Source organism: Sinocyclocheilus anshuiensis, unplaced genomic scaffold (genome assembly GCF_001515605.1).
Source record: "Sinocyclocheilus anshuiensis isolate Anshui unplaced genomic scaffold, SAMN03320099.WGS_v1.1 scaffold50, whole genome shotgun sequence".
NCBI classification, from domain to species: Eukaryota; Metazoa; Chordata; class Actinopteri; order Cypriniformes; family Cyprinidae; genus Sinocyclocheilus; species Sinocyclocheilus anshuiensis.
Genome location: NW_015542382.1, coordinates 3,281,677 through 3,299,419, shown reverse-complemented (window position 1 = coordinate 3,299,419; position 17,743 = coordinate 3,281,677). Strand labels below are relative to the sequence as shown.

Here is a 17,743-nt window from a genome sequence, read left to right as displayed (position 1 = left end):
CTGTGGAGTATTTTGAGCTGAAACTTCACAGACACATTCTGGGGACACCAGAGACTTATATTACATATTGTATAAAAGGGCATAATATGTCTCCTTTAAATGTGCACAACATGAGTTTAAATCTTCTTGATGTCTGTCCAATAAAGAGGCAAAAAGGCTAATCTTTTTCAGTCAAAAAAACAAAACAATCTTTGTTCAATATTAGTTTAATAGATGATGCACTTTATTTATACACATTCAAATTGTTTTGATTATTCATTACAGTCAAACATATATAGGAATTATATGAATTGGAGTATTAAAACTTGTGTTTTTAAGGATTTTTTATTCAGTGAATAACTATTAACATGTAGTCAGACAGAATAAAAAAAACATTTGATAAAGTTTCTCATAACAAAGCTTAACTGAGCTATTTTAAGACAACAGCTCAATAAAGCTTCATTTTGATCGAGTATTTTTATTTTTTGGATTTCTTTTCCTTTGCTGGGGGTTCTGTAGAGTTATCAAACAATTTAAAAGATTTGACTTTATAAAGGTTTTCTAACTCTTTTTCTAAATCCTTCACAGTTTCGTTTTTGGGAATAATGTTCTCATTCACTCCAATAAACCCTCTTGAGATCTGACATTTCTTATTGTTGTCTAAGCAGCAGAATGCAGTCCAGAAATGACTAGGCACTTTCACTCTATCACTTATGTTTTTAGTACCTGGTACCACCCCTGTCACAATGTAAACAGTATATAATTTACATTCACTCTGCAGAAATATTGTGATATTTCTTTCTAGTACCCTCCACTGACCTCGATTAAAAGAGGGGTTTTGTGGAGCAGCATTGGTGAGAGTGAAGGTGGCATCTGCACAGCTCTGTGACTCTGCCTGGAAGACTGGTGCCAGATGACCTCTGTCATAGCCAGAGTTCCTGTAGTCTTCATCAAGAGCTTGATGCACTCCAAGTCCTTGTATTTTCTCATTCTCGAATTGCATGTTTGGTGATCCATTATCATCATCAAGCTGCAATAGTGAAACAATTGAAAACATGAGCTTAAAGACAGTTCATGTTAAAGGAGAAGCAAAATCATGCTAATTATGTGACATCCACTCTATCAGATGAAGTTTAAGGTACGAACGGCAAACACTTTAGACCAAATCTATTGTTGTTTTTCATTCTAATTAGACACATTAATCACTACCACCTTTCCATACGGCTCCTTCTGCTATTCAACTTTGTAATTTACCACACATACATTTGTCCCATCTGTTTTAGGTTTTGTTCATGTTTTTATGAACTTTTATTTTGAAGTTGTGTCCATAGTCTAAGTCTAGTAGTGTCTGTGCTCATGTGATCTTATCATGCGCTTTTTTTGCTTCAAGTGCTTTCATTGGTTTGTTGCCTTGTCAGGTGGTTCTCAGTTCTGTCTTGTCATTGGTTCACTTTTCAAGTCTGTTCTAGTCAAGTTCTCATGTTTAAGTCCAGTTCAAGTTCTAGTGCTCATGTTGATGTCAAGTTTTAATTTTGTTTGTTTAGTATCTGGTTTACCATTTTTTTTAATAAACTGCACATGGATTATTTCCCTCTGTTACATCCCTTATTTTGAAGAATATGTTTATCCCATTTTGCTAAAGATGATCTTAAGATATTCTGCATGTTAGAATGATGTCAAATCATTTTTAGTTTTCTTACACAACTTATTACACAATTTAAGAGAAGACTTAGAGCTGTTATCACAGCAAAAGGAGGTTGCACAACATATTACATGATAGGGTGCCAATAAGTGTGGCACAGTATATGAGAAAAAAAGTATATATATTTTTTAGATTTAAAGGTTATATGTGAATATTTTGAGTAAAATACTAAGAGGATGAGCAGCAAAGACATTTTGCTATAGCCTGTTTTGCTATTATTTACTGTTGAGGCATCAACCTAAATTAACCTTTTTTTAGAATTAACTATACTTTTCAGAGCCATGTTTGCTTTATTCATCCGCAGGTGTAGTTCATCACTTTAACATGAACATGTTTCTCTGAAGGTTAACATAGTGAAGTGTCTTAATTCTTTTTGTCTTCAACAGTTTATCTGTTGATATATTATGTGATATCCAACAAAATACTTTTGGTTAAATGGTCTACTTGAAAACATATATATATTTGTGATATTTTGCTGTTAAATAAATATAAGTTGATTTTTTTTCTGCTGAGATGTTTTTTATTATTATTAATATTAACAGTTCATTAATAGTAATAGTAGATCTGAGATGACTCCATCCACACCAAAAGATTAAAAAATATTTAAAAAAAAGCATCCTTACAACCACCTAATATAAAATTTAAATAATAAATAACGTGATACCAGAAGTAATTTAGAGTAATATTTCACTTACTTGTGGTTCAATGTACCAGTTGTTTAGTCTTGTGCAGTTCTTGATCTCTTTAAACTTGTAGGCTGAGTATAGGGGAATCCTCTTGTCAGTGTCATAAAATGTGGCATAATAATCAACATAATTTTGCATTTGGCAGATCTGCCTGTATTGTTCCCCAGCAAATCTCGTTGGTGGTTTTTCATTTGCAAAAATGCAAGTTCTCTGCAGGAACAATAACCATGTGATCATTTTTTAAAACAACTTATAACATTTGAAAAACAAATAAAAAATTACCATTACACATTTATAGCAGTAGAAGTCAAAGATCAAGCTATTATCAATGAAGAGAAGATAATGCAAGAATGTAAGAAACGATACAAAACATCTTCCGTAAGTAAAGTCTACTATTAGATACTCAACAAATAATCAAGAATAAAATGTCAATGGCCAAAGTCAGCTCTACAAATATTACAGTACATACCGACACCAAAGGCAAGGAAACACTGCAGTTGCAGTGAGATGAGCGAGTATTTCTCCTGCTTTGTCAGTCAACATGCAATATGAACCCTTTTAACGAAATGTACTATGAGCAGAAGCACACAAACCTGATCCACCACATATCTCCCTATACGGCTACATTACATTTAAACAAAGGTCCACTTAATAAGCATGTGTTTGCTTATAAAAACTGAAAGATAACAGTCGAAAGACTCGGTGATCATTTTGGTTTCACCGAATATTTTCGGTGAAACCAAACTATTTTCTAGTCATGCAAGTATAGGTCCTGTCTGCTTGAATGAGGAAAGACAAAATTCTTCAAAGGTGTTTTCCAAGCTTAGCTTTCAATGACAGGCTGAACGTTTTCTGTTTTTTCCAGATCATGTGCATAAACAACATTCTGGAGCAAAAAGATCAAGATGATGCTCCTGACAGGCTGCCATATATTGAGTGTTGTGTTTTGAGTTATTTGTCTCCTCCTTATACTGTATCTGGTGATATACTCTTGATGGATCTCATGAAGTAAAGGTTAAATTGATTTCATTTTCATTCATGTTTCAGTGAAAATGTTTTTTTTTTTTTCATATTTTGTTTTCATTCCCAGAACCAGTGCAGAACACTGCTTCTCAGTAATTAAAAAAGGAAGAGAAAAAACTGAACAGAGTGGGTATTTTTAATGACTTTTTCTGTGGAAAAACCCGTTGACTTCCTTTTTTCGCACAATCAGACATTGCATATTTTATGAGCATAATTCCACAATCACTGATTTAATGAATTCTTGACATATTCACAAATTATATGATATTTAGTGTTTACTTTAAATACACTAAAACTGTATGGCTAAAACATGAAGCCAACATCTTTGATTTTTGGGTGAACTATCCCTTTAATGACAACCGGCAGCATTATTAGACTGCTGTCACTTATACACTATCATGTATCATTTACCATAAATCAAATCTTTGATTCAAAAACAGAAAATTTATTTATGGATGCTTTATTTTTAAGGTTTGGGGTTCATTTGAATACAAAGATGACATTTCAACCTGGTAAAGAGTTTGTTCATGCAGTGCTTGTGTTGGGGACGAGTTGTGGTTCCCAACAACTTTCTCCTCATCCCATCATTTACATGTACTTTCTGCAATGTTTCTGTCAATAAAAGTGTAAAAAGAAAAAAGGCAAAACATTTTTTTGAAGAAGTGTTTGTAGGTTTTGTTGAAGCTTTAAGTTCATGTCAGAGACCAGTTCAATTCAACAAAATCAATCAAACATTTTCAAGAGTTTAAGTGTTGTACACAATTTCAAAACAAGGAAAACAGGTTTAGTGAGTTAATTAAGTCAGAACAAAGAAATTCAGAATTACAGTAATGCTTTATCAATTTCTTTAAATACATGACAGGTTAAAAACTAGAAATCTCCCAGAAATTCACTAAAATCCATATATGAAACAACAGATACAATTCACTGAAGTATTTCCATGCCACGTAAACTCTGCTGACACATACTGGTGATTACTGTGTGTGTGATTTTATATATATATATATATGTGATTTTACATTTACATATATGTGAATATATGTGATTTTATCATGCAGTTCAGTAAATAAGAAGATAATGTTGTGTTACATTTTAAACACAATATTGTATTTTTTGCTCAGTTTTGCCAACAGAAATATTACCTATAAAGCCACAGCAGAATTGTTGTGCTTCTGTGAGCAACACAGCGGTGTGTAGTTTCCAAAAGAATCCGCGTTTTGAACGAATCGTGTGAACCAATGATTCAAAGGCCCATTCATAAAGAGAGCCGTTTACTGAATTCCTGAATGAATCAGCCGTTCGAATTAATAATGAATAAAAGACTCATAAAGACATTTACTGCCACCTGATTGCAGTTTTAGTTTCTTGTTTAGAGTATTATTAAGGGCAAAAAAACTTGACTTCCATTGCATGAATGAAAAAAAAAAAGAGATGTTTCTCAAATTATCTTCTTTTATGTTCTATAGTTTATGTTAGGCCGTTGTAGCCTAAACATTTATGTGCACATTTCTTTCTAAAGATACTATTTGTAATGTCTACTTAATATTTTCCCATTTAACACAAAAATAACTTTAAATAATCTTTTGGGGATATTTTCACAGCCAAATGTAATTTAATCGACTGACAGCCCTAATGTGTGTATATATATATATATATATATATATATATTAGGGGTGGGGATCACAGGGTACCTCACAACGTGAATCGCGATACATTGCTCACGATACGGATAATGCATGATTCTGCGATAATCGATATGTGACCCTGGACCACAAAACCAGTCTTAAGAAATTACATTTTTGGGTGAGCTATCCCTTTAATGACAATCGGCAGCATGTGTAGTATTAGACTGCTGTCACTTTAAGACTTGTTTACTGTTTACTTTCACTTTAGACATAACCTTGTTTATGTGAACCATGTGTGTTTTGACAGTATTGGCGCAATCAGATGCGAAAGACAACTTAGTCCAGTAATCAGGCGCTGTTTGACAGGCTTTTTAGTGTGTGTGCGCTTCAGGTGTATGCGCTCTGAAAAAGTGCATGTCAGAACAGCACGTGAATGAAATGTTTAACCTACAAGGCTTCAAAGCACATGCAAATACTGCAGTTCTCGCATATCGCTTACTCTTTGTCAATTTTGTTTGTCGCATCAATGGTATAAAAGCCGACATGTGTCCAGACTTTGGACTTAAATGTGGGGCATGTTATTTTACTCACACTGCTGTTCGCCATCCCGTTAAAAACCTCTTTTTCTTAAGCTAGGTTTTTTTCCTTAAGTTTTCTGTCACCTGACCAGGAAAATCAAATCAACATCAGATATTGAGTTTGTGATTCATGTTTCCAGTGATTTTTAAAATGTAATTAGAATGATTTCAGTTTAAATATATTAATTTTGAATTAAACTCATATTGACTGATTGAGTGGGACAAGTTTCTAAACACCAAATGCAAACGTTTTTACATGTGTCTGGCATATATATTTTTTTTTCAATGGAATTTTTGTAATAATGTAACTTTATGATCTTACAATGATCTTAAACTTTGGGTAAATTGTGACCTTGGACCACAAAACCAGTCTTAAGTGTCAATTTTTCGAAATTGAGATTTATACATCATATAAAAGCTGAATAAATAAGCTTTCCATTGATGTATGGTTTGTTATGATATGACAATATTTGGCTGAGATATAACTATTTGAAAATGTGGAATCTGAGGGTGCAAAAAAATCTAAATATTGAGAGAATCGCCTTTAAATTTGTCCAAATGAAGTTCTTAGCAATGCATATTACTAATCAAAAATGAAGTTTTGATATATTTATGGTAGGAAATTTACAAAATATCTGCATGGAACGTAATCTTTACTTAATATTCTAATGATTTTTGGCATAAAAGAAAAATCGATAATTTTGACCCATACAATGTATTTTTGGCTATTGCTACAAACATACTGGTTTTGTGGTCCAGGGTCACAATTGTGATTCAATCCATGTCAGAGTGGTGGCTTAGCTAGCCATAGTGGAAATGTAATAATGGATGTCTGTTCAATAAAGAGTCAAAAAAAAAATAAAAAAATAAAAATTCAATAATAAAAAAAAAATATTTATTTCATATTGGTGTAATATTTGATGCACTCCATTTATACACATTATAATTGTTTCAATTATTAATTACAGTCAAACATCTAATAATTTAAATAATTAAAATAATTAGACAATTAAAACTGGAGTTCTTAAGGATTTTCTTTATGATTCAGCTAATCATTTAGTCAGAAATAACAAGAACACCAAAGAAAACATTTGATAAAGTTTCTCTTTCAGACAATAGCTCACTGGCGCTTTGTTTTGAAAGAGCTTATTTTCATTGTTTTCTGATTCGCTTTGTTTGCTGGGGGTTCTGTAGATCTATCAAACAAATTAAATGATGTCAAATTATAAAGCTTTGCCAACTCTGTCTCTAAATCCTTCACAGATTTGTCTTTGGGAGTGATGTTCTCATTCACTCCAATAAACCCTCCTGAGATCTGACATTTGTTATTGTTGTCTAAGCAGCAGTATGCAGTCCAGAAATGACTAGGCACTTTCACGTTCACTTTATTGCTTATGTTTTTAGTACCAGGTACCACCCCTGTCACAATGTAAACAGAATACTTATTTGGAAGACATTGATCAGACAGATTTTTTGCAATGTTTCTTTCTAGTACCCTCCACTGACCTCGATTAAAATAGGGGTTTTGTGGAGCAGCATTGGTGAGAGTGAAGGTGGTATCCGCACAGCTCTGTGACTCTGCCTGGAAGACTGGTGCCAGATGACCTCTGTCATAGCCAGACTTCTCATAGTTTCCATTGAGAGCTTGATAGTCTCCAAGTCCTTGTATTTTCACATCTTTCTCTAGTTTCATGTTTGGGGGTGCATTATTGTCGTCAAGCTGTAATAGTGAATCAATTGAAAACATTAGCTTAAGGACAGTTCACCTTAGTGGAGAAAAAATCATACTAATATGTGACGCAGACTCTGTAGGCTGAAGTTTTAAATAAGTATACAAACACTTCTAGACAAAATCTATCGTTGTTCTTTATCCCAGAAAAATTAATTACAAACTCATCACTACCACCCTTCTTTATGGCTACTTCTGCTATGTAGCTTTGTACCATATTCACATATAAAATATTAGCAATCTCTCTTTTATTTTATTAGCCTTTTTGTGATTTAGTATCCTCATGTTTCCTCAAAGCTGTTTAACCCATTATTTGTTACTCATACAGAATGATCTTGGATTACTTTGAAGAATGTAATGTAGAAACATGTGGACCTCAGAATCTGATGAATCTAGTTGGAAAGATCTCAGATCGTAATTTATGTTTTCTTCAAACTTGACAGTGTAAAAGAAGACTGAGCTGTTATCAAAGGAGGTTGCACAAAGTATTCCATCACAGGGAGCCACATGCATACAAATGAGAAAAATATTATATTAAAAAATATATATATATATAAATATATTTTTTATTATTTTACTTTAAAGGTTAGCTGTGAATATTTTCAAGGTCTAAAAGGATAAATAGCAAATAGTAGGAAAAGGAAAAATAGCAACTAGTAAATTTGTAATGACTCCAGCCAAAAAATAACGATAAAAATCCCTACACTGTAATATAGTACAATTACTTGAACCCATTTAGAGTAATATTTCACTTACTTGAGGTTCAATGTACCACGCGTTTAGTCTTGTGCAGTTCTTTAGTCCTTCAAACTTGTAGGCTGAGTACATGGGAATCTTCTTGTTAGTGTCATAGAATGTGGCATAATAAAAAACATTATTTTGAGATTGGCAGATCTGCCTGTATTGTGAATCATTAAATCCCTTTGGCGATTTTCTATTTGCAAAAAATTAACCACATTCAATCTCAAAATTCTGCACAACTTTGGCCGAACCACCGGAGAGAAGCAACAGCATCAGCACACGAAGAAGCAGCAGCATGATGAAGAGGATGAGAGATGATGTATCAGGTTCTCTGCAAGATCAAGAGCCACAATACATATTTTACATATAGCATATATTTTTTGATATTTAAATCACATATAATTAGCATAACTGTACTTACCTCAAAATTTATAGCAGTGCAATCAAAGAGCAAGTAGCTATTAAACTATTCAATGAAGAGAAAATAGTTACAATGTAAAAAACATAACACCTTCGTAATCAAACTAAAATAATATTATACTGGAGTCTAATATTATAGCACTAAACAATAAAGAATAAAATATCTGGTCATGCAGGTTTGGGCTTAACAGCAACAGGAAAATCTGCTCCTTCCTATCATGTCATTAGAACGCTGGACAACAGCAATGCTCTTCTGGCCAGTGTTCACACAGCATGACTAGGCTATTGCAGACGAGCCACAATGTAGCACTGCGTCTGGTCTTCAACCAATGAGCAGGTCTACACTACTCACAGTCTCGTAATGAGACAACCTCCAATTGATTAGCTGAGACCATCACTACATTAAAAAAACTGCTGAAGACACAAACATTAATCAACATTCAATATTTTTCAGAGTTACAGTCTAGCAATTAGAAGAAAACCTTTTCCCACCATTTTCACTTCAGGTTTTGTGATCAGACATTCGGTATTTTATAAGCTGAATGCCACAGCCAGTGATCCATTGAATACTTGAATTCATGAAATTGTTATGATATGGCATTGATTCAAAAAATTGTCATATATCAAAACATGTTACCGTTTTTCTAGATTGCTAACACATTATAATGGAATCAGTTGGCACAATTTCCCAAACCATTTATTCATTCATTCTATAAACACTTTTCACTTTTTTCCCCACACATTCTAATTTTCTCAATGTTTTCTGCAAAACTCTACACAAAATGACCAAATTTTACACAATATAATTAACTGTTACTGAAGTCATCACAATGTGAACTCAAATAGCACACATGTATCCATGTGCAAACTTTCAGCAGCAAAACTGATGACACACCAATCAGAATCGCAGGATAATATACATAGGGTCATAGGTGATTATGTGCTTTGGAAAATGAACCCTAGTGGTGGGAGACAAAGAGGAAATATGAAGAGGACAAAAGTCAAAAGACATTTGCTCCTGATGAAATACAAAGCACTAGTTGACCATGTTCTTGTGCATGAAATGACCATGAGGGAATTTGGCCTACTTGGTCATCTACAGGGTATTTATACTACCCACACATACAGTATACAGTAAAGCACAGCAGTACTTTATATGAGAGAACTTTCACTATTCTATGTTCAGTAAATACTGTAGCAGGTCTTTTGTCAGAAGATTAAGAAACTGCTATAGTATGGCAAATATGGTCATTACTTTAATGCTGTAATGCAGAGAATGCTGAATTTATTTATTTATATTTTACTGTACCATAATTGACAATGTATTTTGTTGCATAGCGAGTTCACATTTAATCTCTTTGAACTTTTCTTTTCTAGTGCTTTTCATTTACTGCAAGATCAGTTACTGTAGTGTAACAGAAATGTTGAATTTCACTGTACATTGGCTTGCAAAATGATCCCCGATTGCCAAAAGAATTTTCTAATAGTGTTTTGAATTCATCTCACTAGTTCTCTAGGCAATGGAATAGCCAGTGTATTTGTTAGATTTGTCTATCATATGTGGCCAAAAATTTGATTATGTTAAAAGTGAATATGTTTTTGACAGCAACGCAACTACCACGTTTAAGGCCCAGAAAGGTAGTAAGGACATAGTTCAAATAGACCATGTGACATCAGAAGGCCACCCGTAATTTTATGAAGCTACGAGAATACTTTTTGTGTGGAAAGACAACAAAAATAGTGACTTTATTCAACAATTTCTTCTTTTTCGTGTCAGTTTCGACACACGTTTACGAGAATAGCACAACGAATGCGTGTGGTGCTGCTCACGCAGGAGCCGGCGTTCTGACATAGAACTCAGATACGCTGCGACTTGATTACAAGCAGAGGAATGCACACGCATGTGTTGTGCTACTCTCGTGAACGCACGTCAAAGACTGTCACGGAAGAGAAGAAATTGTTGAATAAAGTTGGTATTTTTGTTTTCTTTCTGCACAAAAAGTATTCTCGTAGCTTCATAAAATTACAGTTGAACCACTGATGTCACATGGACTATTTTTTAACGATGTCCTTATTACCTTACTGGGCCTTGAACGTGTCAGTTGTCTACTCAGGGTCAAAAAGCTCTCAGGTTTCATCAAAAATATCTTTATTTGTGTTCCGAAGATGAACAAAGGCCTTACGGGTTTAGAACAACATGAGGGTGAGTAATTAATGACATTTTGTGACATAAAATTTCACAATATTAATCTGTGAATGCTTTATTTGTAAGACTTAAAGGCTTTATATCAAAAGTTAGTTGGAAATTCTAAACAATCAGATGCCTGTCAGCAAATTACAACTCACTTTGTGTATGTCTTTTCTTGATGTGTTCATGAAAGACAAAGCAACTCATTGAAAGCAGTTTTGTGACTAATATTAACCTTTTCATTGTAAAGATGACTCAAAAAATAATTTGCTCACAAATCGGACATCTCAAATAATCTAATGAACTCTCACTCTTCTATTACCTGTGAGAAACAACAGATGTCTGATAATCTAAAGGTCCAACAAAGTGGTTGTAAAAGCTGAACTGCTCATTAGGTTCAGATGGCCTGTGCCTAAACTGTGGCTATTGCATCTCAAACTAAGAGACAGAGAATATCTCAGTGAACACAAAGCATGAAGATATAAATAAGGCTTTATTTTGGCACATATACAAAGATGACATTTCAACCAGGTAAAGAGTTTGTTTACACTGCCTCTTTACTGGGAAACGATGACCTTATTAAAAGTTGTGATTGTCCATTTAGCTCAATGATCTTTTAAGTCAAAACAAATGGTTTTCCCGGAATCCTTTCACCAGACTGCTAATATATTTTATTAAATAAACAAAAGGATAATCCCTACACATAATTCTGACTTGTCTGTCAGAAAATAGCACAGGTCAAGCATTACCCAGGATAATCCACCACATGATTTCCATTTTCTGATTTCGACTCGGTCACAGTCACTGTTTCATGGGCTCTTCAGCGACACGGCTTTTGAAAAGTGTGATCTCGTCCAGATGGCAAAGTGGCATACCTCTGATGACATGGGCCAGATCCTCGTGCAGTAAAGGGTAAATCACAACACTTAGGGCTGGACGAGATATTGAAAAACTGCAGGACGTAGAGAAAGAACTGGTAAATATTTGACATACACAGGCTGGAATTATTCACTAATTTAAAAAGTCTTTATTATTAAGAAATTCTTTAAAACAACTAACCTGTCCAACAAGGTTTTCTGCAGTGTTTTACAGGCCACCAGGGTACCACCCATGAACATGTGGCACATGATGAGTTCAGCACAGCTCTGCATAAAAGCTGCCACAGCGGCGGGCTGGAAGGTTCCATGTCGAGAAACGAAACACAGACGCCGCAGCTGGTGACACTGACTGAGTGCTTCAAAAAACGCTGCATTTGCATTAAAGTAGGGCTGCTCCAGCCTGAATAAATACAGGAGATATAGGGCTAAAATAGTCTGCTAAAATGATTAATAAATTCAAAATTATTTTTTTATTATTACTTATTAGCTATTTCTTCAACCCACATAGTTCTAATTCCAAAATGAACACTCACCAACTAGACTAAAAATGTACTATCCAGTGAAGCAGTAACATTTTTAGGAATTATAAAATAATGCATCATTAACACGTGTTATAAAATAATATTCCATTCTATTTTATTGATAGTAATGCATCAAGAAGATACATATGGTCTACTAAACAAAAGCTAAGTTACTGTTGTGCATTGTATTTTACTTTAACTTCATGAAGCCATTTTTAATTTTAAAATGATCAGAAATTTATATTTTCAAGCACACTCATATGAAAATATTAAAAACAAAATCATAGTCAATGTTATTGTAAAAGATGCCATTTAGCTGTAAGTTTAATATATGATGGTGCAAGTTTCATAATTGCATTTTTTTTTAATTTTTGTTAGGTTGTTCATGTGATCTTTTCAAATTTGACCAATCTAATTGGTTAAACATAATCATTTACATAAGGTAGATATTAGCCCGGGCAACTTGGTTGGCTAGTAAAATGGTTAGTCCTGCAAGTACTAATTTATATAAATGCATATAATACATATTATTAAATAGTGGCATATGTGTTTACCTTAAGTCCATGAGTTGTGTACAGTAGGAAAGAGCCTCCAGCAGAGCCTGCGTGTAGTTCATGGTCTTTAAAGATCCAAGATTTGCCAGCGATAACGAACGAAGGTCCTTGCACCCCTGAACCAGCTCAATCAGTCCTGTCCCCTTCAGAACTCCCGGTAAGTGAGCGAGGGTGAGCTTGCGCAAAAACTTCATCCCTCCCAAAGCAGCTAATTCACCATCTCCGACATTGTAGGACCAGGGGCACGCGGCAGGGTCCTTGCGGATGGCTGGCTCATTCCGCGGCATGGCAGAGGAAAACCCTGCGCCAATCAGCTCCAGCTCCACTAGATGCGGGCAACCTTGAAGCAGAGGCTGAATGCACAAGCCTCTATCCTGCCGCTCTTCTCCCTGACCCACGGTGACCTCGGTTGTTGGTCGATATGTGGGCACACCAATGCGGCTGCTCTTTTTAAGCCCGAGGAGTAGTGATCTTGAGAAGAGGTCTGTGTGGGGGTCTTGAATGTTCACAGGTGCTGGAGGGGACTGTGCCAAGGCACACACCGGAAGTGCCAAAGAGCACAATGCAGCAAGACGCCCTAAAGCGCCACACAAGTGTCCATCCTGCCCAGCGGGAAGAGCATGGTGGTAGTGCGTGGCAGATAAATTAAGGCGAATAAGATGCGGGCAACATTCAGTAAGTGCTTTGACGCTCTCTGCATCCATCTCCTCCTCACCCTTCCCACAGCTTTCGGCGAGAGGTCCTCGGCCACAGCCGCGCAAGTTGAGACTCCGTAAGGGTGTGAGGTCACGACCCGCACTAAGGAGCACATGTAGAGGGTTGAACCCTGGAGATGAACAGCGTGAGACATTTAGGTAAGAGGGGCAGCCATGCGCCAAGACCCGCCCAAGTATAGCACCATCCAACCACGTACGTGGAAGGTGGAGAGCGCCAACGGTGTTTCCCACCGTCGACGCCATGCTCTCCATTAACGCCGTCATTGCAACCGGCCTTGGAGGCGCGGGGCCCGGCACAGACAGTACCAGTCCCGTAAGACCCTCTGGGACTCTCATACTGAAAACAGCTAAGTAGAGAGACAACAGAGTGCGATTGACTTCACCAGGCGCCAGGCGTGCGGAGAACCAACGCAGGTTCTGATAGTGCGGCACGCTGCTCTGGCCCACCATCAGCTGCGCGCAACCGCCCGCTTCCCTCCAGCCCTCGCTGGCCTCTAGATAGAGGTGCAGGCAGCGTAGGGCACTGCAGCACGGCACCACGCCATACGAGGGAGTCAACAATGTCTGCTTGAGCTCCTGCAGTCGTGCCAAAGCAGACTTACCCTCGGCGCTCAGCTGATGGAGGTCAAACCCCGGCCCCACATCCAATGCCAGTGAGCGTAGAGAACGAAGAGAGGTCAGCAGATGCGAGAGGCGAACTGAAGTCAATCGACAGCCTGAAAGGTCCAGGCTGACCAGAGCCTTACAGCGGGTGACCTGATCCACCATAGAGCCGGCCAACCAGTAGCAGCCGCTCAGGTTTAAAGTCTGGATGTCGCCGGAAAGGTTCTTCAAGAGCTGCTTCACAGCATCGTCGTTTGCCTGTGAATAGGAAGCAATGCAAAGGTAAGATTTTCAGATCTTGGTTCCCAATTCTGTTTGTCAACCTTTCAAAACAGGTAAAATTATCTATCTAGCTGCGTGGTAGCTCTAACTCAGTGGTAGAGCATTGCGTTAGCAGCGCAAAAGTTCATGGGTTCAATTCCCAGGGAACACACATACTGGTAAAATATGTATAGCCTGAATGCACTGTAAGTCGCTTTGGATAAAAGCGTCTGCTAAATTATTATTAATTAATTAAATTAAATGCCAGGTATGCCATCATTTTCCAGCAAAAGTGTTTATGAACTTATGGAGTCTTAATTATACTCTCCTATATAATTATAAAATTATAATATATGATAACAGTATAATTCCTAGTAATTATTGAATTTTTTTCGATGTACATTTGTTGTACATGGAAAAAATTTTATTATGTGTGGAAAAATGTACAAAAATAATTAACATGTTTATTAATTGTATAGTAAATGCTATTAATTGTATAATAACTTTTTCATTATTATAATATATTAATTGTTGAAATACATATTAAATAAAAATACAAATTATACATTTAAAAATCAGCAAAGCAATATTATAAATGTAAAAATAAATGTTCACAAATTCACAAAAAAATGACAATTATGATTTAATCAATGTATGATTTTTATTTAACAATGAAAATGCTGGCAGGACAAGCTGAAAAATACTGGCCCAAACATGCAAGAACTGTTGAACCCTGATCAGGCATCAAAACATTTTAATGCACAATAGACAAGATAGATAACTGTTCAGAAGTTCTGGAAACTCAAATGGAATATAATGTTTTAGGGAAAAATGTATCCCTTCACCCTAATCAAACCGTTGTTTGTCAGAAATACTTTTAAGTTCATGAGAGACCGTAAAAGTGTGTGTGTGTGTGTGTGTGTGTGTGTGTGTGTGTGTGTGCGTGTGTGTGTGTTTCAAGCTTACTGTGTATTCTTTATGAAGGTGTACATGGGCTCTCAAGCTCTTGTCCAGACAGAGAGTTCGAAGTTTCCGGCACACTTGACTCACATTGAGCATCAAGTCATGGCTTGGAACGAATCGCAGGATATTCAGTAAAATCTCATCTGAGAAGTCTGAGATAGTGACAGAGGTCTGGGATATGCTGTCTGAGCAGCACAGAGCCTGGAGAGCAGCAAGAAGAAACAGTTATTCATACATAGCACTAATTTGACTGGATTGGATTTTTTTTCACCAAGAGTTCATTAACCAGGGAGTTCATTGTTAACTAAATATGACGGTGAAGTCCTACATCCTCAGCTTCTAAGTAATGTTATTACAATACTGATGTGTTAATCATCACTACTGTGAAAACAAATGCCAAAAATGACAGAAAGCTTTCTGAACGCTAGTCAATTTATTCTACGACCTATACGCTTGCTAGCAGTATGTGCATTATTTAAAACTATTTTACAGAAGTAAAAACGTCAGTAATATAGTATTAGGACAGGAATTATAAATATCATGTTCTGCTAATCTGTTCCTTGCGAAGACTGAATATCTTCGTGTCCAAATTTTAAAAATAAATGTATCCTAATCGTTTCAAAACGTTGTTTGCTAAATAAAATAATATTTGCAGGCAACAAGATGTAGAAGCTAACTAGCATAAATGATCAGCTCTCAGATGTAACTTACCGTTTCAATTTGATTATCCATGACGCTTTAGGGAAATCTGTTTGGATATGTACTGCAGTGATATACAAAAACAAATTGTTGCCATCTTAACAAATATATAATAATTTATCCATTGAAAATGTGACTGCCACTGTAGGCAGACATATAGCGGCAGCAAGATGTAGCACCAACGGAACGTTTGAAAGACGTACCTACGTCCGGTAAGATGCATCTAGTAAAAAGGTCCCCGGGTGTGGCCTTTTTTTATTTTTATTTATTTAACTTTCAGAGAACATTAAATGCCATTTAACATCAAATAAGTCAAACAGAAGTGAGGGATCCCCGAGTGTGTCTAAACATGAAACACCGAATAGACAAAAATACATTTATATAATTTTAGTATTCAATCTTATAACGATAATTATGAAGATAAATTAAATTCATAGAGCTGATTAGAAATAAATATATGAATAATGAGAGTATATATGAGTATATAGACTCGGTATCATACAAATAGGACATTCACAAATTGACTTGAGTTGGAAACAGTTGAGTAATGCATAATAGTTCACATCAACGTGTTGATGTACATTTTTGTCCATATGCAGCAAAATACAAAATTTGCTCTCACTTCAGGTTTCATGGACACTGCTCTACAAGCTTTTCTGAGAGTATATCTGTCTATAGTTAGTACATAGGATGTATTTGTCCTTCACCTCAAAGAAAAGAAAAACTCACGCTTTATAAAATCTAATGTTTAACGTATGATTTGCTACAATGTGGCGTACCTTTAGAAAGGCAAAACATTAAACCAGATAAATTTAACTCCATGAAACAAGTCCAAGACCACTTAGTGCAAACTATTTGTAAATGTTTAACTTAAGACAATACAAGCAACATTAGTAAAGTCATTTGACTTTCATTTAAATCCTACGAAAACTAAATTAAGGACTTGAATGTTTATTTGTAGCATCCCGGATCATCCCTCAAGTTTCTAATTGTCTTGTTATAAAAAGTACTTGCACTGTGGCATTAACTGCAGAACAAGATGCTACTAAATAGAGGCTTTTGACACTGATCCAGGTTTGAACAAAGGCCATCTTATTGTCAGTTTGGTCCAATAGACACCAGCTGGTAACACAGGCAAAAATTATAGCATATTGCCCTATTAAAAGGGTCATGATGCGATTTCAAGTTTTCCTTTCTCTTTGGAGTGTTACAAGCCGTTTGTGAATAGATAAGATCCCTAAAGTTGCAAAGACTAAAGTCTCAAACCCAGAGATATTCTTTATACTAGTCCACGCCTTCCTAAAACACCTCATTTAAACACGCCCACGTCACTGTGAGGAAAGATTTGCATAACACCGCCCAAATGTTCACACAAAGAAAAGGGTAACTTTGTTTCTCGCTGTAGTATTGTTGCCGCCGCTGCCATGTCGTGGAGACGCTGTGTGTTTCGTTGTGAAAGCTAAACTACTTTGTTTGGTCTTCCAAAAGAGGACACAACTAGAAATCAGTGGTTAAGTTGTATTTACAGCACTGTTCCAGAACAGTTCAAACCAAATATTCAGATGTGTGCAACGCATTTTACAGAGGTTTCCTGGGAGAGTAGCCTACAATGCCGGTATTCTGACAAGTAAATGCCGACTCACAGCCTGTAAGTAGTTTTCATATTTAAAGGATTTGCCGCTGATGATTCAAACGAGAGTTGAGCAGCTTGTTTGTCACTTCTCAGATCACAAATACAGACATGGTTGTTTACGCGGCACAACACGCAAAAAGACAGTACAAGTCATTATAATCAGTAATTATGTCCCCAGTGGATGCTACAAATGCCTCGTTTGTAATGGGTTTTTATCTCATCACAATATGGTAAGTGGCATAAC

General features: G+C 35.9%; 2 protein-coding genes and 1 pseudogene across 2 annotated transcripts; all 3 read right to left on the bottom strand.

Annotated features, from left to right (window-relative positions):
- Positions 1-457: 457 nt before the first annotated feature.
- LOC107692697 (endonuclease domain-containing 1 protein-like) lies at positions 458-5,621 on the bottom strand. Its single transcript, XM_016491859.1, has 3 exons — positions 5,607-5,621; positions 2,377-2,577; positions 458-1,009 (listed from the first exon to the last, which is right to left on the bottom strand). Exons 1-3 carry the CDS (start codon positions 5,619-5,621, stop codon positions 458-460), a joined length of 768 nt encoding a protein of 255 aa, XP_016347345.1.
- A 1,092-nt stretch (positions 5,622-6,713) lies between these two features.
- Positions 6,714-8,500, bottom strand: LOC107692696 (endonuclease domain-containing 1 protein-like; annotated as a pseudogene).
- Positions 8,501-11,145: 2,645 nt separating this feature from the next.
- Positions 11,146-16,052, bottom strand: fbxl18 (F-box and leucine-rich repeat protein 18). Its single transcript, XM_016491829.1, has 5 exons — positions 15,879-16,052; positions 15,171-15,368; positions 12,625-14,201; positions 11,731-11,949; positions 11,146-11,623 (listed from the first exon to the last, which is right to left on the bottom strand). The coding sequence occupies exons 1-5, from the start codon at positions 15,897-15,899 to the stop codon at positions 11,473-11,475; spliced, it is 2,166 nt and encodes a 721-aa protein (XP_016347315.1). The 5' UTR covers positions 15,900-16,052; the 3' UTR covers positions 11,146-11,472.
- Positions 16,053-17,743: the final 1,691 nt, after the last annotated feature.